Genomic DNA, 23,245 nt, shown 5'->3' with positions numbered 1-23,245 from the left:
ATGCTATATATATGATTACATATTCCGATGGTATATATACAATTTTGTGCATATAAAATATTTACTGTATTTTGGAAAAATATAAATATTAGATATATTTTAGAGATGACAAACTGATGTTTGAGATGAATTGTCCAAAATGCATAACTTATAAAAGACGGAGTCGACATGTCAATTTATATCTCCTAACTCTAAAAGCTGTACACGTAATCATTATGCCACATTATAACTCTGTAATCCTTCTGTGGCCATTCTCAGTCTGCTTTCTATTAGGTACTTTGGGGTACACAGACACCCTAAATACTGCAGAGCAGAAACTGAGTCTTATTTATGCTCCACATTTCAGCCCATTGTTCTACACCTAATAGGTATTTGATAAGTGTGTGTTGAACTGAATTTCATTTGAGTCTTTAAAGAAATTTTTAAAAATCTCAGTCAATTCCCAATTTTAAAGGATACATTCTTTCATTACAAAATTATTTTGCTCGTGATGTTGCCATTTTCTCTCCAAATTTGTAAGCTAAAAACACAAAAGAAAAAGGTTAAATAGTGTTGATATACAAAACAATTATATGTTCTTTTGAGAAGATAAGAAAAGATTAAAGATCCACTCAATTTTAATTCTTATCAATTCCTTTTATTTTACTGGTATAAAGCCATAGACATTAAAAAAAAAGATTAATCAGTAGTAAATAATACAGTGAGGAATTCTACAACAAATTTTACTCTATATGTTTATTTTAATTAGAATATATTTAAAATGTTTATTGTAACAGTGAACATGTCAGCTGAAAGACAATTTATGATTTTCCTTTTCCTAAAAGAACTTAAAAAAGAATGGGACATGATGGGAATCTCTCCTTGAAATCTGGAAGTCTAGTGCCACAAATGTAATATATATTCTAACGCTGTCAAAGGTTCAGCTATATAGGAGAAACTTCCTTATTTCCAGGGCTAAATTTCCTGCCTAATTCCACAAGCTGTGATAAGAGCAGAGCTGCAGTGTGAAGATTATAAGAGGGCTGGTAAAAAGTTGGCACTGTTACAATAATTTCTGCATCAACAGGAAGCTAATGTGGATATTATATTGATGGTTGCTTCCTCAGAAGACAATTTTACTGTTATAGAATTAAATTGTTTTTCTGATTCAATTAACCTTGTAACGCTGGGTTACAGTCTTTCTTTTTTAAGATGCACATAGTTTTTACTAAGCAAAGGATCATCTGAAAAATGAAATTCTAAAACTATGCTCTGCCTGAACATTTCAAAGAAGCAATGAAAAATTTTAACAATATGGTAAGTGAGGCAGCATTAATAATGTTTCTTTCTACTCTCATGTTAAAATTATTTTCAGGGCATAAATTCAGTCTTGATGTTGCATCTATTCCATTGTTTCCTCCAGAGACAAATCTAGATATTAGGATGAATCATAAGTAATTAATTATGTGAATTGTATGTGTTGTGAGCTATCACTACTAAATCAGATGTATCTCACTCTGATAGGACCCTGAAGTTAAGATGGTCTTAAGGAAGCAGTCAGCAATTTTTGGCAGTAAATCTAAAATAACCTTTAGCAAAGTCAAGTACCAGACTTTTTTGTCTTTGTTTCATACAAAGAGGTGGGCTACTTACAATGCAAAACTCTTAAGTGATACACAAATGACAATTTAAAAAAGCAACATTATGTCAGATGGTCAAATTATTTTTATATTGTATTTCATTGACCTGCACTTAGGTCTTCAAGGATATCATGAAGCACAAACCCATTTTTGAAAAAAATTCCCCCTATAACTTATTGAAGTAATCTGTTACATAAAATTATTTATAGAAGTCAAAAATCAGTTTTTAAAGAGAATACTGGCAGAAGACGACTAGAATTTGACTTAATCAGTTGATATTCACAAAAGATGACAAATAATATAGAGAAGGGCTACAAATTGTGGCTTATCTGATGATTTCTGGTTATCAACATAAGAATATAACCAGCACTTAGTGGATGAATAAACAAAATAGCCATTAATTGACTAACAAATGGTGTTTGTCAAGTGTTTTGTACCTCCAGTGTATCCAGTGGAAGAGGAGAGACAGTATTCCACAAGAAATTTCAGTATGTTTTTCTAAGGAAAGACAATAACCTCACAAGCATTTTAAGTTTCTTCTCCAGCCCTCAGCCTGACTCTGTATATTCTAGGATAATTTAGCCACATGTAAGTCTATACTTAGGTTTGCACATTATTAAGTAGAGACCGAATGGTAAATTTGAAATATATAAATTAGCTATCTCTAACTTTTTAGTAGTTGTGGTAAATTCTAATGAGACTCTACCCCTCTCAGGAAGAATCTAAGTTGTATCATTTTTAATGACATCTATATATTAAAATAGCTGCTATCACAGCAATGTCATCAAAACAGAAAAAAAGACTAAAAAATAGGAAAATGCTTATAAACTATATGCACAGAATGGTTTATTTTTTTAAAAAATAATAGTAATTAATATGAATGTGTGAATGCAAAGGGAGAAAGTTCACAATATTACACCAAACTATTAACAATGTTTGTCACTGAGTAGTGGGAAATCAAAGGACTTTTTTTTCTATCATATTTCAATATACATAAAATGAAAGCCTTCGTGCATTTTGCATTTTAAAACATGTACACACTGTGAATACAGATCAATTAATTTGAGAATGATCAATCTTCTTCAAACCATAATTACTGATTTTTGTATATGACATGTAATGCTTCATCATTCAAAGATATTTGTTGAACATCTACTCTATACTAATCAATAGCACAGTGCTAGAGATAAAGTGAATGAGCAGATATGGTCTCATCCCTCTCAGAGTTCACAGGCTAGAAGACTTGAGTGTTCTGGTAATCAACAGTAGGATGAATGATGTGAAAACAATGTGGCAGCTTTAAGACTGTATGTCCTATGTAAATAATCAGAGATATGAAACAAGAAGTTTAGGGATAGGAGTGCTCCTCATAGCATTATTTGAATATTTTTTAAACTAGAAATTACATAAATGTCCAATGACAGGGAACTGGTTCAGTAAATTATGCTATATTCATATAGCAGAATATTATACAGCTAATAAGAATCACATTAAAATTATACACACACACACACAAGGGAAAGTACTTCTGTTATATAGTTAACAAACAAGCTACCAAACAGTGTGTTTATGATACTATTTCTCTGAACGTATATAAACAAAAGTGTACTTATGTATATGTATAAATAAATGCATAATGTATGCAAATATATAAATAAATCACACACATAAACAGACTAAAAGAATCTATTCATATCATAATGACAATAAGAATTGTCTCTTCTGGGTAGTCTAAGAGACTGGTTATTACAATTTATTTTATTTGCAGTTTTTATGAGTTTTCAAAATTTCTATCTTAGAAATGCTTTACTTTTGAATTTTTGTTCAAGCTGTTACCCAGTGTATCACAAAGGTTTTGCCTAGGACAGTATTTAGCACAGAACGGTCTGTCAACATGTTTTTAGAAGGCAAAATTAATTCATTCTGAGGAGAGATGGTATAGAACTTGGCTCAGGAGCACTAGCTGTTAAGGAAATGCAAATCAAAACCACAATGAGGTTTCACCTCACCCTGGTTAGAATGGCTCTCATACATAAATCAACAAACAAAAAATGCTGGTGAGGATGTGGGGGAAAAGGTACCCTAATCCACTGTTGGTGCAAATGTAAACTGGTACTGTGGAAGACAGTATGGAGATAGCTCAGAAATCTGAATATGGACCTATCACACTACTCAGCTATGCCACTCCTGGGAATTTACCCAAATGAAAAGAAATCAGCATATGAAAGAGTGATCTGTACTCTCAGGCTTATTTAGCTCAATTCACAATAGCTAAGATATGGAATCAGGGCCAGCGGCCCTGTGGTCTAGTGGATGAAGCCTCCGTCTGTGGTGCTGGCATCCCATAGGGGCACAAGTTCAAGTCCCAGCTGCTCCTTTTCCAATTCAGATCTCTGCTATGGCCTGGAAAGGTAGCAGAAGATGGCCCAAGTTCTTGGGCCCTTATACCCGTGTAGGAGATCCAGAGAAAGCTCCTGGCTCCTGGCTTTGGATCAACACAGCTCTGGTCATTGCAACCATTTGGGGAGTGAACCAGTAGATGAAAGACTTTTTTCTCTCTCCCTCATTCTGTCTGTAACTCTACCTCTCAAATAAAGAAATAAAATCTTTAAAAAAAAAAAAAGATATGAAATCAACCCTGATGCCCTGATGCCACCAACTGATAACTGGATAAAGAAATTATGGTATATATACACTGTGGAGTAGTATTCAGCTGTAAAAAAAAATGACATCCTGTCCTTTGCAACAAAATGTAATATATTGAAGTGAAATGGACATTTTGAGATTCGATGACTGTTTACAGCCCTTGTCTCTTCTGCTGAGGAACAGTGGTTTTTTTTCCCCCTTCATACTATTTGTTGAACTCTTTACTTAGAGTAGGGTTAACTTTATGATGATTAAATAAACTGAAAATAGATATTTATAAAAATTAAGAATGAGGATAGGAGAAGGAAGAGAAAGAAGGGTTGGGTGGGAGGGAGGGAGGATAGGGTAGAAAGTATCACGTTACTAAACCTGTATATATGAAATACATGAAGCTTGTATAACTTAAATAAATTTTTTAAAAAGCCAGAAAATCTGGAAAATACATAAAACAAGTTCTGTGGGTTTTTTTTTAAAAGAAATTTTTGGAGGTAAAAAACATAGATTAAGAGAATAGGACTGATAAACAGATTGAAAGGAGAAGGGAATTCCAAAGTTATTTTAACCCATATAAAGAACTAGAACAACAGCAGGTCCATAGTTCTCACTTAATAAATGAATTCTGCTTATTGTTAAAAAAAAAAATTGTACCTGTGCATGTGTCTCATTTTCTTGCAATTTTGTTTTCAGTGTCTCATGTTCCATGTTTAACTTCTCCATTACTTTTTTAAATGCATTTCTGCGTGTTGATAATATGGTTCTCTCCTGATGTAATTTCTAGAAAGAATGAAACAGAAGTAAATGACAGGCTATATCAAATATCTAGTAAGCCAATATAAATCATATTTGACTTAAATAATTTCATTGACTATTCTGATAAAATTTTACCAAGGATATAATTACTCTAAAATCTGTTTGTAAGACTATACAGTGAGTGATCATATTAAGTATGGAATTGATTATACAGATAGGACCAAAAGTCAAAGGCATCACATAAATAAGAGTAAGTGTCTGATAATAACAATAGATAGAATTACAAAGGAGAGAAAGTTCCAATATGGGAAGCAGTCCACACAGCAGACATAGAATGACAAACACCTTAAACAGCACTCTGACCTCAGAATTAGCCCCTAAGGCATTTGGATCTGACTGAAAATCCCATGACAGCATTTCAGTCATGGAAAGCCAAGACATAGTGGCAAAAACAGTTCTGCATGAAAGATCTCTGTGAGTGAGACCCCAGTGGAAAGGCGCCATCAAAAAAGGATGTACTTTTCTCGGAAGGGAGGAGAGACCTTCCATTTTCCATATGGCCCTGTTTAAATACTGACAGAGTTTGTGGATTCAAAATAATAGCCTTGGAAGCTCATGTCTAAAGCCTCGGTGGTCACTGACATCAAAAATAAGAGTGTAAATTGTTAAATCAACAACAGGAGTCACTGTGCACTTACTCCCCATGCTGGACCTCTGTCTTTAATGAGGTGTACTATGAGAATTAATGGTAAAAATTGTCTTCAAACTGTGCTTTCTACTTTGTGTATCTCTGTGGGTGCAAACAGTTGAAATCTCTACTTAGTATAGAGTTGGTCTTCTGTATATAGTCAATTAAAACCGAATCTTAATGGAAAATGGAATGGAAGAGGGAGTAGGAGGTGGATGGGAGTTGGGGTGGTAGGGTGGGAATGGGAGGAAGAAACACTATATTTCTAAAAGCTGTACATATGAAATTTGTATTCATTAAATAAAAAAAATCTTTGCTTTGAACTATGTAACCAATGTTAAAATTACCTGATATAATAATGATTCTATTAATGCTGCCATATCTGTTCCTACTCTACCAAATTTTAAATTAATGTAAGAGACAGTAGAAAGAGGCTGCCAAAGGGCTGTTGTTGTGGCACAGCAGGTTAAGCCTCCACCTGTGACACCAGCATTCCGTATGAGTCCCAGCGGCAGTACTTCTGATCCTGTTGCCTGCTTTTACACTTGGGAAAGCAGCAGTAGATGGCCCAAAGTCTTGGCCTCTGCCACTCTCATGGGAGAGTTAGATGGAGTTCCTGGCACCTGGCTTCTGCTTGGCCCAGCACTGGTTATTACAGACATTTGGGGAGTAAAACAGCAGATGGAAGACCTCTATCTCTGTCTCCCCGCCTTTCAAATAATAAATAAATGAAAAATATTAAAAAAAAGAGACTGCCACATTTTAAGTAGGAAGTGTTGTATCAAATCCACATTTAACAAAGTTCACATTTATTGAAATGCACTGTATCATGTAGTAGCTTACAGTCTGCGTTTCTATTTTTGCTTAAAACTATCATTGAAAATTCCAACTACATAAGTAAACATAGCTTATATATAAAATAATCAACTGAAAACAAATCCTGGATGATGGTATTTCAAAAGGTTTATGGAAAATATAATTAAATGAAAGTTTGGTACAAGCTTTAAAATCCATGCATATGAGAGAAGGTCTCTAAAAGTTCATAAAAAATGTGCATTATCAAAAAGCTATGCATGGATTTAAAAGGTGTTTTATACCAAATAAACTTATCTTAATCCTATTCCTCACAAAATTTTGAAGTGCCTTCATATATATATAGACATATATATATATATATATATATATATTTGATCAAGAAAAAAACAATTAGAACTGTAATTTTGAAAGACTGTTAGCATTTACCTTTTTCTTTTCTTCAGCTGATGACTTTAAAGCTGGCAAATCATTATAAGTCTCCAGATCAGTTGTCATTTGCTTAATTTTGTTTTTGAGAGAATGTTGTTCTTCAGTCATCTTACTTTCCAGAAGCTCCATTTTCTGTAGGTCCAACCGTAGACGTTGACTGTCTGAAACATAGGAATTTAAGGTCATAATTAATCAAAAATTTTATTCCTTTCACAAAGGAAATGAAAAGCAAAAATTTAACAATCACAGGAAATATATGTTCACTGAAACAAGTGAAGCAAATAAAAATATTTTTAAAAATTTTTAAAAAGTTCTTTCCCTTGTAAGTTATTTTACCCAGTGTATATTACCATATCTCTCTATATGCTCATATACACATATAAAACACATTGAGGGTTTTTTCTTATCTAAAAATGTAACATATTAAAAGATAAAGACCTTTGTAATAGGGCATGACACATAAACACAGTTATGTATGGAAAAAAATCATCTTTTTAAAATGCATATACTTTATAATTATATACACAGTCAATTCTTAGAATTTGCAGTAGTTATGTTATAAAAGTATAAAGTCATTATGAATGAGTTAGCAAATACTAAACTACTGATCTCAGAGAAATGTAGGGTTAGGATCCTGTGAGCCTCTGTTACATTTTTGTCAAACGATCAATATATAATTTTGTTTTATGTGTGTATATAACATGTATTTTTTAAAAATATTTATTTATTTATTTGAAAGTCAAAGTTACACAGAGTGAGAAGGAGAGGCAGAGAGAGCGAGGTCTTCCATCTGCTGGTTCACTCCCTAACTGGCCACAACTGGAGCTGCACCAATCCGAAACTAGTAGCCAGGAGCTTCCTCTGAGTCTACCCACATAGGTGCAGGGGCCCAAGCACTTGCGTCACCTTCTACTGCTTTCCCAGGCTATAGCAGAGAGCTGGATCAGAAGTGGAGCAGCCAGGACTTGAACCGTTGCCCACATGGGATGCTGGCACTACAGGCAGCGGCTTTACCCACTATGCCACGGCACTGGCCCTTAACATGTATTATTGATTGTTAACACTGAACTGATGAGCGAGCCACACAATAACTTACACCAGAATGAAGCTATCTCACAAAGATTATTCCATAGTTCACATCATAGCCCTTTTGCACTTGGGAACATTAGATAGTATACCAGTACTTTGGGAACCATTTTAAACAGCAGGATCACCAAAAGAAAAGAACATAAAACTGTGAAAAGTGTGTGCTAAATATACACAAGGGAAAATTTGTTTAGAGTATGAAAAGAGAAGGTGGCAAAGTACTCCTTTCTTTAATCTCTAATGGGAACATGTATGTCAGGCCATTCCTAGTTTTCACCACTCTATGCAAGTCCATGAAGGACCATGAAAGTAAACCAAGTATTAATTTTCAGGTTACAAATTAATTTTAGTAAGCTGCAAATTCTTAATCCATGAACAATGAGGACTGAGTACATGTGTGTCTCATCTTTCATTAATAAATATGTGTCAGATACTAAGGATGTAATAGAAATCAACAAAGATTGTTTTCACTCAAGGAACTATATTCTAGAGGTAGAACCAAGTAATTAAATAAGCATTTACAATAAACAGGATCACTATGAAAAGAGCAGTATGTGGTTCAATAACAATACGTGACAGGGGTCAAGAGGGCTCTCCAAGACACGCCTGTCTCTAAGACAGGCCTTGACAATTAGGAATCAACTGAACAAAGGTCAAAGTGTTCCAGAGGAAACAATCAACATGTACAAAGTCTAGAGGTAAGAAAGCATGGTACCTTTGGGCAAGTAACAAAAGTTCAGTAGATTAAATCAAGTTCAATGTTATTTAAAATTCATACTAAATAGTATTTAATATTCATACTAAATATATATGAATAAGTAAAAAATACTTTCAAAGTCATTAATTAAGAAAAGAGGTCGGGGCTGGCATTGTGGCATAGCAGCTAAAGCTGCCACCTGTGACACCAGCAGCTCATATGTATGCAGGTTCGAGAACTGGCTGCTCTACTTATGATCCATCTCCCTGCTAATGTGAATGGGAGAGCAGCAGAAGATGGCCCAGGTGCTTGAGCCCCTGTGCCCACGTGGGAGACTAGAGGACGCTCCTGCTTCAGCCTGGCCAAGCCTGACTATTGCGCTCATTTGGGGAGTGAACCAGCAGATGGAAGATCTCTCTCTCTCTCTCTTTTTCTCCCCCTGCCTGTTTAACTCTGCCTTTCAAATAAATAAATACATTTTAAAAAGAAATAAAGAAGAGAGGCTGTTATCCAATCGAATTTTTTAAAAATTTATATAATTAAATCAGTATTCCTTGAATGTTTCCTTAAATTAAACCATGTTGACACACATTGTGAAATATACATATATGTATATGTAAATATAAATATATACAGGACTTATATATTGTTACAAAGAGTCTTGTTTTGTTGGATTCATTTTTCTCAGGGTTGTAAATAGTTACAAGCCAAGGTTCTGAACAAGTCACCAATACTTATGGTGCTTTAATACTCTAAATAGGAAATACACTTTGCTTGTAGGGAATTTAGTAAATAGTCATAGAAATTTAACTACCAAGTTTAATTTAAATATATACTAAGTAAATATATTTAAGAACTATGCAAAATTATTTTTCTAGAGAAAATGGGAAAATGGTGTTTGGTATAGGGTAAAGTTTATTTTCCTTTAACAACAGGTCCCTGTGAAGGGCTGAAAGTTTCTCCAAGGGAATAGACAGGAAGAGGATGCAATCTAGTTCCTTCTGATATGCTATGAAGTTGAAAAGTTTACCAAACAGTGTGTACATAGTAGCAAAATCTCAGAAGGAACCACTTTGACCTGGGGAAATGTTTCTCAAATATTCTGCCATCAGCACATTTGTTTACTCCATAGAGTTTCCTTTCCAAAAATATAAATAAAAACCATTGCTGACAGATTCCTTGCCTCTTTACCAATGTAGTACACTGGTGTTTCTCTCTCTCTCTCTCTGTCCCCTCCCCCCCATTCACGGTCCCCTAGGGAGACTTGCAGACATTCTGCCACCAATGCCTTACTCCCTGAAATTTTTGTATCATAGACATATTGTGTATCTGTTTATGAACAGTGGCCTTTTGGAAGTTCACAAATAATTTATAGTATCGGGATTAGTGTTGTGGCAAAGTGGGTAAAGCTGCTGCCTGTGACAAAGGCATCCCATATGGGCACCAGTTTCTATCCTAGCTTCTCCACTTCCAGTATGACTCTGCTAATGATCTGAGAAAAGCAGTAGAAGATGACCCAACTAGTTGGGCCCCTGCTACCCATGTGGAAGACCTGGAAGAAGCTCCTGGCTTATGCCTGGCCCAGCACTGGCTATTGTGGCCATCTGGGGAGTGAACTAGCAGATGGAAGATATCTCTTACTGCCTCTCCATCTCTGTGTAACTCTTTCAAATAAATAAATCTTTAAAAATATATATATATAACATTCAAATATTTTCTTCACCCTCCCCCCAACAAGTAATTTTGCCCTCTTGGGGACAATACTGCCCCATTAAAAACATGGAGTACCTAAGACAATCAAATGAGTCCCAATTACAACCTCAAAGGTAGAAGGGGAGGCACTTCGCAAAAGGGGAATATACAATCCATTATTTCTTAAAGGTAAATAAAAATGTTACAAACTTCCGAAGGTGATTTTTAGATATAAGAAATTTCTTGAGGTGAGGATGGTATTAGGGAAAGAAAGGAAGAATGATTTCTATGTTAGTATAAATGATATTTAAGTGTTGTTTAATAATTTAACACTAAATAACTTATTAAGTTAAATTAGCTGTTGGGTCAGAGAATTCAGCTCCTAAAACAAGAAAATTTCTAGTAAAATATTTTCCATAGTAATACATCATATTTTTACCTTCATTGAAGCCAGTTCTTATTTTTCAACTTTACGTGTCTACAGAAAACATGGGAGCTGGTGTTGTGGTGCAGCAGGTAAAGCAGCCACCTGTAGTGATGGCATCCCATATGGGCGCCAGTGCAAGTCCTGGCTACTCCACTTCCAATCCAGCTCTCTACTATGGCCTAGGAAAGCAGAGGAAGATGGCCCAAGTCTTTGGGGCCCTGTTCCCGTGTGCGAGACCCGGAGGAAGCTCCTGAATCCTGGCTTTGGATTGGCACAGCTGCAGCCATTGCAGCCCTCTGGGGAGTGAACCAGTGGATAGAAGACCTCTCTCTCTCTCTCTCTCTCTCTCTCTGCCTCTGCCTCTCTGTAACTCTGCCTTTCAAATAAATAAATAAATAAATCTCTTTTTTTAAAAAAAGGCAGAATCCTTGACCTCTCTTGAAAAAAAGAAAAGAAAACATAATGGCAAGTTTTTAAAAGGAAATGTAAATATACAGTATAAAAGTATGGAAGATATACAAAGTTCTGATTATTGAATTTGTTTCCTGGTATTGATATTCACCTTTTAAAAATGTATATTTCTAGACAGCTGTTACACAAAGATATCTTAAAGGAGGAAAAAACTTGAGTTAATACTGACCTTAGATCTGGTCTAAAACACAAAACAAAGGGTTTTTTTTAGGTAGAATAATAAAACACAAAATTCTTTAGTTTATAGAAAAACAGGAAATAGAGATTTAAAAGTAGCCTTACATATGAAAAAGAACTGAAAAAAATATCTTGAAAAATTATTTGCACACCTCTGCACCCTGCAGCATAATTCACAATAGCTAAGAGGTGAAGCAATATAAATATATATATATATGGATGCATAAAGAAATATGAGCTATGTATACAACAGAATGCTATTCGGTCGTAAATAAGAAGGAAGTCCTGTCACATGCTAAAACATGGATGAACCTTGAGGATATTATATTAATTGAAATAAACTTGCTGCAAAAAGACACATACCATATGTATGACTCCATTTATATGAGATATTTAAAGTAGTCCAAACCATAGAAACAGAAGTCCTATGTACTTAAAAATGGTCAATATGAGAAATTTTGTTATATTTTGCCACAATAAAAATATTCACTGAGGCTGGCACCGCGGCTCACTAGGCTAATCCTCCGCCTTGCGGCGCCGACACACCGGGTTCTAGTCCCGGTCAGGGCGCCAGATTCTGTCCCGGTTGCCCCTCTTCCAGGCCAGCTCTCTGCTGTGGCCCAGGAAGGCAGTGGAGGATGGCCCAAGTGCTTGGGCCCTGCACCCCATGGGAGACCAGGATAAGTACCTGGCTCCTGCCTTCGGATCAGCGTGGTGCGCCAGCCACAGCACGCTGGCCGCGGCGGCCATTGGAGGGTGAACCAACGGCAAAGGAAGACCTTTCTCTCTGTCTCTCTCTCTCACTGTCCACTCTGCCTGTCAAAAAAAAAAAAAAATTCACTGAAGCCTATAGTAGATCTAAATCAATGTTAGACTGTGTCTCCTCTAGTTTCCTGGCATATAATTCAGACATACAATTAAAACCATGATTGGGGCTGGCACTTTGGCACAGTGTGTTAAAGCTGCGGCCTGCATCACCAGCATCCCATATGGGCGCTGGTTTGGGTCCTGGCAGTTCCACTTCTGGTCCAGCTCTCTGCTATGGCCTGGGAAAGCAGTAGAAGAGGGCCCAAGTCCTTGGGCCCCTGCACCTACATGGCAGACACGAAAGAAGCTCCTGGCTGCTGGTTTCAGATCAGCTTAGCTCTGCCACTGTGGTCATTTGGGGAGTGAACCAGCAGATGGAGGAGTTCTCGCTCTCTCTCTCTGGCTCTACCTCTCTCTGTAACTCTGTCTTTCAAGTAAATAAAATAAGATCTTAAAAAAAAAAAAGACAAATAGGCCGGCACCGTGGCTCACTTGGTTAATCCTCCGCCTGTGGCGCTGGTACCCCGGGTTCTAGTCCCAGTTGGGGTGCTGGATTCTGTCCTGGTTGCTCCTCTTCCAGTCCAGCTCTCTACTGTGGCCTGGGAGTGCAGTGGAAGATGGCCCAGGTGCTTGGGCCCTGCACCCACATTGGAGACCAGGAGGAAGCACCTGGCTCCTGGCTTTGGATCGGCGCAGCGCAGAGGCCGCAACGCGCCGGCCATAGTGGCCATTTGGGGGGTGAACCAACGGAAAAAAGGAAGACCTTTCTCTCTCTCTCTCTCTCACTGTCTAACTCTGCCTGTCAAAAAAAAAAAAAAAAAAAAAGACAAATAAAACCCTGGCCAAAACTAAACAAAAACAAATGTCAGAATAACAACAATTGTCCATCTATATTACCACTAATGCAACAGTACATTAATTTTATTCAGTATACATATATAGGTCCATAATCCAAAATTCCTGCCTAATTGTTTTAGAACACAGAAATCCTGGATTTTATAAAAATATAATACAGCATACATACTATTTATTACATAACTGCCACGCCTGGGTCTGAGGTAGTACCCTGTCATCAAGTATATGACTATTTTTGCAACAAAAGCATGAAAAGTCACACTAGCTAGGATAATCAAAGACTATAAATAGCCTCATATTAGCTCAAATCAAGTTAGGTTTTGCTATGAAAATCTTTTATATTTTGAGATTCCAAAAAAAGTGTCATAGATCCATTACTCAATTTTGATATTTCACCATTTTAAAGTTACTAAATATTTGTTTTTATTTCCCATAATCTCACTAACTGCCAGAGTAAATTCCAAGTAGACAAATAAAACATAGCAGATTGTCCACCCACATAGAATCCAGGAGTTCACAGGGGCTGGCATTGTGGCACAGGCAAAGCTGCCACCTGTGACACTGGCATGCCATATGGGCACCAGGTCATGCCCTGGCTGCTCCACTTCCTATCCAGCTTCCTGCTAATAAGCCTTGGAAAGCAGCAGAAGATGGTCCTAGCATCTGGGCTCCTGTAATCACATGGGAGACCCAGATGAAGCTCCTGGCTCCTGGCTTCAGTCTGGTTCAGCTATGCCTGTTTCAGCTACTTGGGGAGTAAACCAGAATATGGACAAGCTCGCTCTCTTTCTCTCATTGTAACTCTTTCAAATAAATAAAATAAATCTAAAAAAAATATAAAAACCAGTTCACAAACCAAAGATTCCATACAGATACTTAATATGACCTTATCCAAAGCAATTTAAGTGTAACTTTGTATATGTGTTTCTAATCTCTGACATCCACTGGCAGCCAGTAATCACCTATAGCTTTAGCAAATTAAATATGTCTACCCCAAATTGAAATAATCATTGTTACATAGATTACAAGTTGAAATGACATTATTTTGAATATATACTAGGTATAATAATATATATTATCAGAGGAAAGGAACCAAAATGGCAGCTGAGAACAATGTTTGGTAAACATCTTCTCACAGAGATACCAAATTGAAGATATTCATGAAATCAAGTCACTTGCAGAAGCACTACAGAAGGACTGCTGCTATCCCTTATGGGCTCCAGTTCTATGCTCCACTTCTGATCCAACTCCCTGCTAATGCACCTGGGAAAGCAACAGAACTGGCCCAAGTACTTGGGCCCCATACTCATGTTGGAGACCAAGCTCCTGGGTCCTGGCTCCTGGCTTTGGATCAGCACTGCTTTGGCCATTGTGGCCATTTTGGGGATGAACCAGTGGATGGAAGATCCCCCCCCAACCCTGCTTTCAAATAAATAAATAAATATTAAAAAAAAAAAAAAAAGAGTTACAGAAGCCAGGTGAGAGACCACAGTGCCTCATTTAGGTATAACAATAAGAAAACCAGCATAGAAGAAAACAGAAAGGAGCTGCCCTCATTACTCCTTCCATAGCTCCAAAAGTACAGTGTAGAGAGATGTCTCCTGCTTAGGGAGGGTGAGACAACTGAATCCCAGAACCAGCCCCACAGTAATGAAATTCAGAGTAGAGCTGGGCCCCATGATCCCTCTCCCCAGCTCTACACATAAAGACTGAGTATCTGGAGCCTCTACAAACAGTGGCAACCACCACCTCCCTAGTCACTTGCAGAGGAGGCGGGGAAGGGAGCTTCACATGTTGCGATCTAGCACCTGATAAAGCCCAAAGGTCCCTACCCCTGAGACAATGCTCAGAGAGTAAGCTTCCAGACTTGTCCCAGCAATAGGCAGAGACCTAGTGCTCAGGTAGGACAGACTCATATTAATGTATGTCACCACCGTTGGCCTTAAGCAGGCCTGGCATAACACACCTGGGACTTAATGTGACTACGGGACCCAGCGTGCTAGCAGTCTGAGTATCCAAGGCTGCCTTTATCCCCTTCTTCTAGTTTTGGACAGGTAGTAAGGAACTTTGCTTGGGACTCAAGATTGGGCTGGTAAAGCTTAACACCAAGCAAATTTTAATGGTACCTGTCATTAGGCAAGTGCTGATAGATGGAACCTCTAGACTTTGCCAGTATAAGCAAACACCTATGTCCCAGTGGAATGGATGTGCTTTGGCTATACTACCACAGCCTCACATGAGCTTGATGTGCAACCCCAAGATTACACAGGACCCAGTGACTGAGATGCTGGTGTTACCTACCTAGTACTACCTGGGTGGTAGAAGGACTGCCCCTATCAACCCTCTTAAAACCTTGGACAGAAAGAAGAACCCATAGGACTGATACTGGTCTCGGTGCTAGGATGATAAAACCTACATTGAGCAGAGTCTAATGGTCCCTCTTCTGAGGCCAGTGTCTGCAGAGCCTCTATACCTGCTTCAGTGCCATGTGGTGTTCCATTGCCAAGGTTGATCAATTTCATATCCTTACCAGTGGCTGGTAGGAACAGCACTGGGCAGAGACTCCACCTCAGCCACAGGTAGGTCATAGCAGTAGAGATTTTGGTCCTACACCAGGCTGTACTGGTTTTGGTGGGCTATAGGATCCAGGTGTGATCTAATATCATGGAATTGGTAGACTCAGGACAAGGAGTCTGTGCCTACTCCTCCCCTAGGAAGAGGCATGTAGGATTTTAAGCACTTCTCCAGTTCATTCTGAACAAGCAAGAGACAACTGACAGAGATATGGAAATAAACAAATTCAAATAGAAACCCATCAACTGGCAAGTATATTACATGAAATAAAAAATGTGATAGAGGCATCAATAGCATAATAGATCAAATATAAGTAGGAATTAGTGAGCCTGAGGATAGGCTATTTGCAAATACACAGTTGAAGGAGAAAAAAAATCAAGAAGAATAACGAAAGCTTAGGGGAGCTTTAGGACAGCAAGTTTGCTCTTTGAGTAAGGAGCAAATATCCTAGTTATTGGGGTTCCAGAGGGATTTGAGAATACTAAATGTGTAGAAAGCATATTCAAACATATAATAATGGAAAATTTCCCAAAAATAAAGATACAATTATCCAGGTAAAAAGAGGTCAAAGGTTACCAGCCATTCAACTCAGCCAGATCTACACTAAGACACAATTAAGCTACCCAAGGTTAAAGATAAAGGATTCTCAAAGCTGCAAAGAAAGAAGCAAATAATACATAAAGGGGTCCCAACTTGCCTAACTGCAGACCTCTCAGCATAAAGTTTTCAGTACAGGAGAAAGTGGGATGAGACCTTCACAGCACTAAAGAAACAAACAAACAAAAGAGCCAACCAAGAATACAACAAGCAAACTTATCTTTGAGTTTAAAGGGAGAGATAGAGACATACCCAGATAAACACAAACTGAGAGAAATTATCACCACTAGACCTCTCTTTCAAAAAATGATAAAAGGAGTTCTTCAGACTGAAGGAAAAATATGCTAACAAATAAGAAAATATCATAAGGTAGAAAACTTGGTGGTACGAGTAACTACATAAACAAATTCAGAACGCCCTATTACTGTAAACTTGGTGTAAAAACATTACATATTTAGAGTGAAGACTAAAAAATAATTATTACATCAAAATGTTAAGAGACAGGCAATACAGACAGAGGGAAAAGGAACATCAAAAATTCAAAATGTGGTAGAGAGATGCAGTGCAAGTATAGAGATCTTTATTAGTATTTCTTACTTGTTTGGTTTTTGTCTCTTTCTGTATCTTTTTTTTTTTTTTTTTTTTTTTTTTTTTTTTTTTTTTTTGGACAGGCAGAGTTAGACAGTGAGAGAGAGAGAGAGAGAGAAAGGTCTTCCTTTTTTCCGTTGGTTCACCCCCCAAATGGCTGCTAGGGCCAGTGCGCTGAGGCCTGCGCGCTACGCCGATCCTAAGCCAGGAGCCAGGTGCTTCCTCCTGGTCTCCATGGGGTGCAGGGCCCAAGCACCTGGGCCATCTTCCACTGCCTTCTCGGGCCATAGCAGAGAGCTGGACTGGAAGAGGAGTACCCGGGACAGAATCCAGTGCCCCAACCGGGACTAGAACCCGGGGTGCTGGCACCAAAGGCAGAGGATTAGCCTAGTGAGCCGCACGGCGCCGGCCTCTTTCTGTATCTTTATAATCAATGTCAAGTTGCTATTATTTCAAAATACATGGTTATAAACAAAAGAAGTTTTGTATAAGCCTCATAATGCCCACAAAGCAAAAATCTTTAATAGACTTAGCAAAAATAATAAGCAAGGTATCAACACTTGGAGAAAATCACTTAACTACAAATAGAGATTGCAAGGAAGGAGAAACAAAGAAATGAATTACCATAACAATACAAAACAATTATCAAAATGGCAGTAGAAACACCTTACCTAGCAATTACTACCTTAATATAAATAGGTTAAATTCTCCAATTAAAAGAAAGAGTAGACAGGCACTGTGGCATAGAAGACTAAGCATCTGCCTACCATGCCAGCATCCCAGACAGGTGCCAGTTCAACTCCCAGCTGCTCCATTTCTGATCCAGCTCCCTGCTAATGCACCTGGGAAAGCAGTGGAAGATGGCTCAAGTCTTTGGACCCCTACACCCATGTAGGAGACCCAGAAGAAGCTCCTGGCTCTTGGCTTTGGCCTGGCCCAGCCCTGGCTGTTTGGCCATTTGGGGAGTTAACCGGCAGATAGAAGATCTCACTTTCTCTCTGCCTTCCAAATAAACAAATAAATCTTAAGAGAGAGAGAGAGAGAGAGAGGCTGAATGAATAAAAATCAAGACCAAATTGTAAGTGGCTTAAATCACTTCACCACTAAGAAAACACAACTGAAAGTATGGAATAAGATCTTTCTTGCAAATAAACCCAAAAGAAAGACAGAGTAGAGATACCTCTTTCAGATAAAATATATTTTAAATCAAAAACAGCAAAAAGAGACAAGGGAGGTCATTATATAATGGTGATGTGTTCAGTTCAGAAAGAGGAAACAATTAATACATATGCACCCAATTTTGGAGCACCCAAATATAGAAAAGCAAGATATGATGGGTCCCCTATTATTACTGTATTGGGTAATAGTAGTAATAGTAATAGCAGGAGTAATTACTATATTGGAGTACAGTACAGTACAATGCAGTAATAATAGGGGACTTTAACATACCTTTTCAGAAATAAACTGATCATCCCAACAGATAATCAACAGAGATACAGCAGAGTTAAACTGCATCATAGATCAACTGTACCTAATAGACATCCACAGAACATTCTACCCAATGGCTGCAGAATACACATTCTTCTCAACAGCACGTGGATATTCTCTAGGACTGATCATATGCTAGGTCAGAATAAGTCTCAGTAAGTGTAAACAAATAGAAATCATACTAAGTATCTTTTCTGACCACAATGCAATAAAACTAGAAATCAGTAACAATAAAAACTTCGGAAAATACACAAACACATGAAAATTAAACACTGTATTCCTGAACAACCAATGGGTCAAGGAAAAAATTAAATAAGAAATTAAAAAACTTCCTGGATGAAAATGGACACACAATACCAAAACCAATGGGACACAGCAAAAGCAGAACTAAGAGGAAGTTTATAGAAATCATTGCTTGTATTAAAAAAAAAGAAAAACTCAAATAAAAAACTTATTGCTGGCCGGCGCCGCGGCTCACTAGGCTAATCCTCCGCCTTGCGGCGCCAGCACACCGGGTTCTAGTCCCGGTCGGGGCGCCGGATTCTGTCCCGGTTGCCCCTCTTCCAGGCCAGCTCTCTACTGTGGCCAGGGAGTGCAGTGGAGGATGGCCCAAGTGCTTGGGCCCTGCACCCCATGGGAGACCAGGAGAAGCACCTGGATCCTGCCATGGGACCAGCGCGGTGTGCCGGCCACGGCGGCCATTGGAGGGTGAACCAATGGCAAAGGAAGACCTTTCTCTCTGTCTCTCTCTCTCTCACTGTCCACTCTGCCTGTCAAAAAACAAACAAACAAACAAACAAAAAAAACTTATTGCTGCACCTCAAAGAACTAGAAAAAACAAAAACAAAGTAAATCCAAAATTAGCAGAAAAAAGAGTAAAATTGAAAACACAAATGCATTTCAAATACTAAAAATATAATAAAAATGAAATGAAGAGCTAATTCTTTGAAAAGATAAGACTGATAAACTCTTAGCTAGAATAAGAAAAAATGAGAGGATTAAAACATAAAAACAGAGATGAAAATGGGGACAATACAACTAATATCACAGACATATTACAGATTTTGAGAGATGACTATTAACAATTATTTGGCAACAAACATGACAATCTACAAGAAATGAACAAATTCCTGGACACAAACACTTTACCAAGACTGAATCATGAAGAAATAATGAGTAGCAAGATTTAATCACCAAGGGACAGGCATGGTGGGTAAAGCCACCACCTGTGACACTGCTATTCCATGAGTGCTGGTTTATGTCCCGGCTGCTCCCTGCTAATGGCCTGGGAAAGCAATAGAGGTTGGCCCAAGTGTTTGGGCCCCTGCTATCCACACGGGAGACCAGATGAAGCTCTTGGCTCCAGGCTTTAGCATGGCCCTGCCCTGGCTGTTGCAGACATTTGGGGAATGAACCAGCAGATGGAAGATCTCTGTCTCTATCTCTCCCTCTCTGTAACTCTGAGTTTAAAATACATAAATTTGTGGCCGGTGCTGTGGCTCACTTGGTTAATCCTCCGCCTGCGGCACCGGCATCCCATATGGGCGCCAGGTTCTAGTCCTGGTTGCTCCTCTTCCAGTCCAGCTCTCTGCTGTGGTCCAGGAAGGCAGTGGAAGATGGCCCAATGCTTGGGCCCTGCACCCGCATGGGAGACCAGGAGGAGGCTCCTGGCTCCTGCCTTCGGATCGGCGCTGTGTACCAGCCATGGCAGCCATTTGGGGGGTAAACCAACAGAAGGAAGACCTTTCTCTCTGTCTCTCTCTCAATGTCTAACTCTGTCAAATAAAAAGAAAAAGAAAAAGAAAAATACATAAATTTATCTTTCATAAAAAAGATTTAATCACTAATAAAATAAAAAGTCTCTCATCAAAAAGTCCAGGGCTAGATGGCTTCACTGCTGAATTGTTTCAAACACTTAAAGAATGATTAAAACCAAAACTCCTTAAATTATTAAAAAAAAAAAAAAACAGAATAGAAAGGAATTCTTCTAAACTCATTCTATGAAGCCAGCATTACCTTGATTAAAAAAAAAAAACAAAACTGGACCTGGATACAATAACAGCAACAAAATCAGGAAGCAAGCAAACTATCTACAGGCCAACATCCTTGATGAACATAGATATCCTTTGATGAACAAAAATCATCAACAAAATATTAGCAAATCAAATCCGACAACACATTAAAAAGATTAATCAGCATGATAAATGGAATTCACACAAGGGATGCAAGGATATTCTAAATATAAGCAAATCAATAAATGTGATATAACAATAGAATGAAAAACAAAAATCTTATGATCATCTCAATAGATGCAGAAAAGGCATTGAATAAACTGCAACATGGCTTCATGATAAAACTCTGACCAAATTAGGTACAGAAAGAATCTATCTGAACATAACAAAGCCTGTTAATACGAAGCCAATAGCTATTATCATTCTGAATGGAGAAAAGTTGAAGGCTTTCTCTTTAAGATTTGGAACAAGACAAGGATACTGACTTTCGCCTTTTATTCATCATAGTATTGGAAACCCTAGCCACAGCAATTAGATAAGAGATAAAGATCATCTGAATCTGAAAGAAGAAAGTCAAATTGTCACTGTTGCAGATGATATGATTTTATATATAGAAAAAAGTTGATAGAAACAGTAAACAGATTCAGCAAAGCTGTAGGACATAAAGTTAATGTGCAAATATTGGTAGCATTATGATCCACCCAAAGTGAATTATTTGAAAAAGAAACCAAGCAACCCATTACCAAAACAAACAAACAAACAAACAAACACCTACAAATAAACATAGCCGAAGAGGTGAAACATCTCTGCAATGAAAACAACAAATAATTGATGAAAGAAACTCAACAGGACACAAAGAAATGGAAAGACATCCTATGTTCATGAATTAGAAGAATCAATATCATTAAAACGTATATTCTGGGGCTGGCATGTGGCACAGCTGGTTATGCCACTGCCTGCAATGTTGGCATCCAATATGAGCACTAGTTAAAGTCCTGGCTGTTCCACTTCTGATCTAGTTCCTTGCTAACATACCTGGGAAAGCAGCAGAAGATGGCTCAATTACTTGGGCCCCTGTACCCATATAGGAGATCAGGATGGAGTTCCAGTTTCATGCTTCAGCCTGGCCCAGCCCCAACCTGTGGCCATTTTGGGAGTGAACCAGTAGATGGAACACATACTCTCTCTTTTTGTCTCTCTCTAACGCTGCCTTTCAAATAAATATATGAATCATTTTTTAAAATGTGCATTCTACCCAAAGCAATTTACAGATTCAATGCAATTCCTATCAAAATTTTAACATTTTTCACAGAACCAGAAAAAACATCGCTAAAATTTGTTTGCAACCACAAAAGACCCTGAATAACCAAAGACTCTTGAACAAAAAGAACAAAGGAAGAGGCATTACACTTCCCAACTTTAAGATACAGTAATTAAAATAGCATAGTATTGGCATAAAAACAGACCCAGAGATCAATGGAACATAATACAAGCATAAATAAAGCCACAAATCTACAATAAACTGATATTTGACAAAGGTCCTAAGAAGATACATTGGAAAAAGAACAGTTTTTTCAATAAATCATTCTGGGAAAATTGGCTATCCATATGCAAAAGAATGAAATTAGACCATTAATTCTTACTCTGTACAATCATCAACTCAAAATTGATTAAAAACCTAAATTTAAGACCTAAAACTCTGAAATTACTGAAAGAAAACATAAAGGAAAACTTTAGGAGATTAGAATGGGCAAAGATGTTTTTGTACCAGACCCCAAAAGCACAGGAAACAAAGGCAAAAAGAGACCAATGGGATTTCATCAAACTAAAGTGCTTTTGCCACAGCAAAGAAATCAATCTAAATAGGGTGAAAAGACAAACTACAGAGTGGGAGAAAATATCTGTAAGCTATACATTTAATAAGGGGTTAACATCCATAATACATAAAGAATTCAAACAACTCAGCAGCAGAGAAACAATTACTCTAATTTAAAAATGGGCATTAAATCTAAACAGACATTTCTCAAAGGAAGACAACAAGTAGCCCTCGGTACAAGAAGCATGTTCAACATCACTAATCATCAGGGAATGCAAACTGACACTTCAATGATATCATTTCACTCCAATTTGTTTGGCTGTTATCAAAAAGATAAAAAAGAAAAACAAAACAAGTGTTTTGGTGAAGATGTGGAGAAAAGGGAACGCTTGAAAACTACTGGTGGGAATGCAAACTAGTCAGGAAATGGTAGAGAACACTATTGCTAACCCTCAAAAAAATTAAAAATAGAAATACCATAGGATCCAGCAATCTAATTACTGGGTATACAGCCAAGGAAAAAGAAATCAGTGTCAAAAGACATCTGCACACCTGTGTTTATTGCAGCACTATTCACAATAGGCAAGAAATGGAAACAACTGATGAAAAGGACAAATTCTTGTCTTTTTACAAGACTATAGATGGAGGCATTATCTTAAGTGAAATCAAAAGAGAAGAACAAGTATCACATGACTTCACTCATATGTAGAATCTAAAAATGAGGTGATCTCAGAAAAGTTAAAAGTACAATGGTGGTTTATCAGAGGCTGGGGAGGGAATGGAGAAGGAAGGGGTGAGGAAAGGTTCACTAATGAGTACCAAGTTATAGTTATACAGGAATAAGTAGTTCTAGGACTATTGCACATCTGGATGACTAGTGATATTGTTAATGTAATACATATTTCTATTTAAACAAAAAAAGAGATGGCGGGCATTATGGTATAGTGGGTAAAGCTGCCACCTGTGATGCCGACATCCCATATGGGCACTGGTTCCAGCTGTTCCACTTT

The 23,245-nt window shown here is 37.7% G+C and overlaps 1 protein-coding gene across 2 annotated transcripts in view; it reads right to left on the bottom strand.

The window, feature by feature from the left end:
- Nucleotides 1-23,245, bottom strand: part of IFT74 (intraflagellar transport 74) — a 115,659-nt gene that overhangs the window by 2,058 nt on the left and 90,356 nt on the right. For both annotated transcript variants that reach the window (XM_002708044.6, XM_089317994.1), the window contains 3 exons: nt 6,946-7,109; nt 4,914-5,039; nt 460-520 (listed from right to left, as the gene is read on the bottom strand). In XM_002708044.6, coding sequence (XP_002708090.3) covers nt 460-520; nt 4,914-5,039; nt 6,946-7,109 — 351 coding nt within the window. The remainder of the gene's footprint in view (nt 1-459; nt 521-4,913; nt 5,040-6,945; nt 7,110-23,245) is intronic.

The sequence above is a fragment of the Oryctolagus cuniculus genome, chromosome 1, assembly GCF_051225735.1.
Source record: "Oryctolagus cuniculus isolate XC-2025 breed Fujian yellow rabbit chromosome 1, ASM5122573v1, whole genome shotgun sequence".
NCBI lineage: Eukaryota > Metazoa > Chordata > Mammalia > Lagomorpha > Leporidae > Oryctolagus > Oryctolagus cuniculus.
This window is presented reverse-complemented; position numbering and strand designations above follow the sequence as displayed.